This window comes from Bactrocera latifrons, unplaced genomic scaffold (genome assembly GCF_001853355.1).
Source record: "Bactrocera latifrons isolate USDA-ARS-PBARC rearing strain unplaced genomic scaffold, ASM185335v1 scaffold_114, whole genome shotgun sequence".
Lineage (NCBI taxonomy): Eukaryota > Metazoa > Arthropoda > Insecta > Diptera > Tephritidae > Bactrocera > Bactrocera latifrons.
The window spans coordinates 22598-28747 of NW_017534564.1; the positions used below are offsets into that span (position 1 = coordinate 22598).

Here is a 6150-nt window from a genome sequence, read left to right on the forward strand (position 1 = left end):
TAAAAATATATGTTTATATCAAAAAAATTGGTTTTAAACCTAATACTAAAATTTTTATAAAAATTCTAAGTTCTTTTTAAAATTAGTACTAATTTTTTTTAGATAAGCATATACTAAAWTTGAAACCAAAAATAAGTTTTAAAATATAAAAATCAAACTTATCCTTGCTTTATAAAATTTTGTCTGTTTTGTCTTGAAATAATATATTTTTCAATTTATTATAAATAAAATAAATTTATATGATATGAATAAAATAAATATGTTTATTTCGTTTAAACTGAACAGTCTCATATCATATACAATTTTCCATCCAGTCGTTTAGCTGCGCTTAATCCCGCTATTCTTTACTAATCCTCACAACCCAATTAACAAACGAAAGGAAAATTTATTTAATTGCTTGAATATATTATGGAGTTCTCGAAATTTAAAAAGCAAACGGCGCTTTCTCTTACAATTTATGTGGGTACCCTTCGCGCATGTGCATATGCCCCTTCGTCCTAGCTCAAACGAAATTTTGGCATACGCGTTGTGTCGTAACAACAATTCCACGTGGGTTGCTCCATTCAAAGACGCATTATTATTGTAATTTTATACACATATTTATGTGCATTTGAATATAAAAGGAGTATAAAAAGCGCTTAARAGAGCGACAAGGTGTGTGTTGGCACGTTATACTTTTGTTGTGAAATGCTTGCTTCAGCGCCCTTTTCAAAAGTCAAAAAATAATCATCATCATAATTCACACATAGGCGAGTGTACACATATATCAGGGGAAAATAAAACTAGTAAGGCACACACAAACGCACTAGTGTGTTGCAACCCTTGGCTAAAGACTGCACCTTTGCCTTAGTCAGCGCTCTTATGCGCCGCCGACTTTGTCTTCTCAGCGTTTTTCTTACGAATTTGCATTTTTATTTTCAGATATTTAGAACGGCAGTYAGAAAGTGCTACGTTCATCGTATAGGATTGTAYTTTTTGTTTTTGCTTTTTCGAAAAYTCACGCACAATTGCAGCGCTCACACGCGCGCATCCTTTTCGCCAACGTGAGGAAGCTGAGGTAGCGCRTTGTGCGGCACTGCCAAACACTGGTATGTGTGTGTGTGTCGATGCAGCTCTTTAACCCGATTCGCTACTGTGTGCTATTATATAAAACTGTTTTCCTTTAATTCCGTGATTTTTCTTTGCCCTCTGCCGCGTGGAATCTTCAAGTCGTTCACGCTGTTTTTTCCATATTTTTTGCTTTTGTTGTTTTATTGTCTGCGCGCATCTTTAAAAATTTGCATTAATTTCTTCTGACGTWCAGTTGGCTGCCTATGCAGCKATAAAGACAGTGGTGAGTAGTAGTAGGGCGCATTAGGAAAACAAACATAAATTAATTTTGACACTTTCGCCTCGCGGCGGCGCAGCCGTGCTGCYCCCGTTGCATTCAATGCCGCCGCTGGCGTTGTGCGCAATGAAATTTATTGGATTTTTATGTAAATAGTTAATATGCATATGCGTCAAATGCAGCATGCAACACTAAAAATGCATTAGGTTGACATTGACGGTGGCTTGTTGTTGCCGTGGAGCGACTATCGCTGATATAGAGTGCAGCGCGCTGTGCGTTTGGAAATGAAAGCGCCTGCAAGTTTGGCGGCAAATGTTGGCGCGGCGAGGAGACTATAGAAACCCATCTTGTTCCGAACATGATTTGATTTTTTTTTTTTTTTACTTTTATTTTAGCTTATCTCTTAATATTTTTTAGTTCAATGTATTGGCAAATTATTGGTTTTCACAACAAACGGAATTTAAAATTTAACTGCTTGTAATTGCGTGGAATGCAATTTTCCAGCAGTTTGACATAAAAATTCTGACAAAATTATAGGCGCGACTACTTTTGACGGCGGCACTTTTATTGTAGAATGAGTTTTTTGTTGTGAAAAAAGTATAAAATTATTTCTTGGAAAAAAAAAAATCAAATTAATTAATTCAAAATTTTAATTTGATAATAAACAACAAGAATTAAAAAATTAACAGTAATTAAAAAAAAAATTAATTTGTATTGGAATTATGAAATTAAAGTTTTTTTTAAATATTTGTTGTGAGGGTTTGATTTGGCTTAAAAAATAAAATATTTAAATTATTTTTTTAATTAAAATTAAATTTTTGTGATATTAAAATTCTCTGTATTTTTGTAATTTTTGTTGCCATAGTTTGACTTAGGCTTAAAAAATTAAATATTTTAATAGCCTTAACTGCTTAAAAAATTAATTATTTCTTTAAAATTGATTTTTTTAGAATATTTTGCCGTCATATTTTGATTGGGGATTAACAATTATTGTTTTTATAGTTTAATTTTTGTTGTAATAGTATGATTTAAAAAAATTAAATACATTAATTACTTTTTTTTTAAATTTTTCTTGTCATAGTTTGAATTGGGTTGAAATGGTTTTTTAATTTTTTAAATTTAAAATAAAAAGGTTTTTTTGTTAATTATGAAAATATGTTTGTTTTGTAATATTTGTTGTCACAGTCTGATTTCAGCTTAAATAATTTATTAATTTTTTAAATTTTTGAATTAATTTTACTTCTGAATTATGAAATGATTTTTTTTAATKAATTTTTCTTGTTTATTACACGAGCTTTTTAGAACTTACTATAATGAAAATTTGTACGATATTTAAAAAAAATTGAGGCAACAATTACTTTCGAACATAACTCAAAAATATTAAGGGAAGCAATATGAAATTTTTTATAAAAGTTGCCACATTCTTGGATATACATATTTTTTCAAACTATTTTTGCCCCAATAAAGACCAACACCAATTGCGCCTTATAAACACCTCAAACATGCTCTATGATTTTCTATGATCAAAATTGGTGCATGAATCGCCCACCGTGCGTCACCGGAAAGTGACAGMAAAGTGAAAATTGCGTGCACCGACAGCTTTTTGCCAACGGCATGCGTACAAAAACGCCTAAAAACAGCGACTAAAAATAAAATACTATTTAACAACAGCGTTTACAAGACATAAGTTATCTTTTGGAATGGTGCAATTAACCCCTAAAGTGTCGCATTGCCTGTCGGACGAATTTCGCGCGGTCGCTATGCGTGAAAGTTGCAATAGTTAGCGCGAATAACACGCACACACCCCAAAAAACTGTTAATAAATGCTGGTCCACCAATTTCACCGCTTACGCCGGGAGGCAATTTGAATATTATTTTTACTTGACTGTTTTCACAGCTTTTGCTGAGTGTCGGTGACGAGTTGTGTGTTGAATAAACAAATTGCGATTCATAGCTGTTGCAAGCTACAATTGTTGTTGATTTTATATGATTGCAATATGCTGTTGTTGTTTTCCCTCCATTTGACGRACGGAAATGCGATGCTGCCGTGGCAGTCGACTCCAATTACTCGGAAGCGCTTGAACACCGCGTAAACATTACAATGAAAGCACGAAAAGAAAAAAGAAACGGTGCAGAAAGCAGGCGCTTGGAAGCGCTACAGTTGTCGACAGTTATCCTGGCGCAACAATCCTTTCTGCGCCACTTGGCGATCAACGCTCGGCGCATTTGCATATTATTCAGTTCAAGTATCACATAACAAAGCTACTGTGACTGTATGCATGCGTATGTGTGTGTCTCTTTATAGCTGTCGGCTCATTCGTCATGTCGTCTTATCTGATTGATGAATGCTCGACATAGAATTACAAAAAAAAAAAAACTGAAGCAAAAGAAAACACAAATGCGAAAGTGCTGCTCAAGGCAGGCCGTTTTCTTCTCCCAAGATTGAGGTCCTGTGCAAACATTCTTAAAATTCAAAATTCAGTTGCTACTGCCGCATTCGTCTCGTATTCGTAATCGAAATAAGCACTTCTTATTTGCATTTGTCGCTGATTGATATTGAAATGTTGATGCAAAGACAAACAAACTAAGAAAGTGGCATAATAAAAAATGTACAAATCATCAGTTATCATTCATCATCATCGTGATCGTGATCGTAAAAAACAGTCGAAGCATTAGTTGCCAATCACTGCTTCTGCCGCTGGCGTATCCCTTTCGAAGGGTTGCGCTGCGGCTGGGCAAATATTTGCTTACTCGCATTCCTTTTGCCTACTGCCTTCGTTCGTCCCTCTTATCCTTTCGCAATCACTCAACTGCTACTTTGATATGCAATACGGATAAGCCCTGCAATGGGAGCGCATCAAATCTCACAGCCCACAGATCTTTGCATAGATATAGCGCTTAAGTTAAACTGATCGCTGGCTGTCTACAACAATTAATCATCATTAAAATTGTAACCCTTGCACTTTCTTTAAACTTACTTATGCATTTGTTTAAATAAGAAAAAAAAAAATGATGACTTAAAATTTGCTTAAAAAGTCGCTTAAGTTTAACTTTCTCATGCTCTTACTTGAGTTGCACATAGAAGTAAGTGTATAACTATGTCTGTAAGTATGTATGTACACCTACCTTGACAGTTGTGTTCTTGATGGGCTTATCTGGATCGGGCACATACTCCAATGTGATGCCGTAGAATTGTCCTTTGTTGATATATGTGATGCGATCGTCTTCGCGTCGCTGTGATGAACTGATTGGACTCTCCAGATGGTAGCGGAAGCCGACATTGCAGAAGCTATAGATGAGAGAGAAAAGCAAAAAAAAAAAAAATGTAAAGGATGTTTTAGTGATTTTACTTTCTGCTTTAGTTTTCAGATTTAGATTTCAAGAGATCACTAGGACTATGTCTTAACCAATAATAGGAAAAAAATATTCTAAACAATTTTGTGGATTACTGTAAAATTTGTAAAAAAAAAAATTTTGTTAACATTGAAAAACTAGTTTTTGAAGAGTTAAAAAATAATTAAAGCTTTCACATAAGCTTTTTGGAAAAGTTTGTCGTATAAGCTTTCTTCGATTTAATAATGAACCTGAGCACTTTTTGGCTAGCTTTCGAAGATTACTTCAAAGCATTTCGACAATTTGTTACAACTCAATAATACACAAAAAGCTCCAGAATTTTTAGCTTTGTCTTCAATTAGGTATATACAACAAAGATACTATTATAATTAAAAACATATTTTTGAAGGAGATAAAAAATAATTAAAGCTTTTACATAAGCTTCCGCAGAAGCTTTTTCACAAGCTTTATGGAAAAGTTTGCCGTAAAAGCTTTCAAAGTTTACTTTAAATCACATTGTCAATTTACTAAAGTTCAAGAAAACACAAAAAGCCTCACGGTTTTTTAATTTTGTCTTCAATTGAAATATATTATGTAATATAAAAGAAATATAAGCAATAAGCTTTTGAGCTTCTAAGCACATTTACAAAAAGTTACTATTAAAATAACTCGACACTTACATTTTTGGTATTTGTATTTTATCCGCATCATTTTGTCGTCCAAAATCATGCCATGGCCTCGAGCGTGTAGCGCCATTCGGCGTTGAGCCACCCAACGATGTGGTCGGGCTATTTTGTCCATGAACGCTCACGGCTCCGCGTTGTATGCTATTCACTGAGACTGGAATGCCGCCATTGCTGTCCAATAATGTGCCAGAAAGCTCTGTGTAGTCGAAAGACTGTATGCCGACAAGACACGAGTTGATAAAATTATGAAAATAAATTAAAAAACGAAATAATAATTTAGTATATATGTTTGTACATAACGTAGCAGAACTTTCTGTAAATTTTTGATAAGGATTTTAAAAATTTAGTTTCTACAAAAATAGAGAAACAATACCAACAATATGGAATAGCAGTTGCAACAATGGCCCCATCAAATAATAATGACAGCAAGGATAACCAGAAGGTAAAACAACGCTCATAAATCAGCGCAAACAACACAACAACATGCAGCAGCATACTATATACTGAAAAAACATACARCAACAACACTACAGACAGCGAAAACCGCAAGCCGATAAAAAAACAAATGCAAATATCATCCACACATACGCATACAACGATTACAGAAAAGACATATACAATAACAACAAAAACAACAGCATCATCAACAACACAACACAACAATTCACAATAATTACCAAAATTCATAAATCTCAGCAGAACGCGACAAAGCGGTTTTGCCAACACTAACAACTACAACAACAGTTAACAACTCTATAAAAACTACACCAACAATATACCAGCAAACAAACATTCATTCAACTT

The 6150-nt window shown here is 33.9% G+C and overlaps 1 protein-coding gene across 1 annotated transcript in view; it reads right to left on the bottom strand.

Moving 5' to 3' along the window:
• Positions 1–6150, bottom strand: part of LOC108975347 (protein grainyhead-like) — a gene marked incomplete at its 3' end in the record, with an annotated part of 172542 nt that overhangs the window by 20005 nt on the left and 146387 nt on the right. The window contains exons 5-6 of the mRNA XM_018943742.1: positions 5341–5558; positions 4454–4616 (exon numbers count right to left, since the gene is read on the bottom strand). Coding sequence (XP_018799287.1) covers positions 4454–4616; positions 5341–5558 — 381 coding nt within the window. The remainder of the gene's footprint in view (positions 1–4453; positions 4617–5340; positions 5559–6150) is intronic.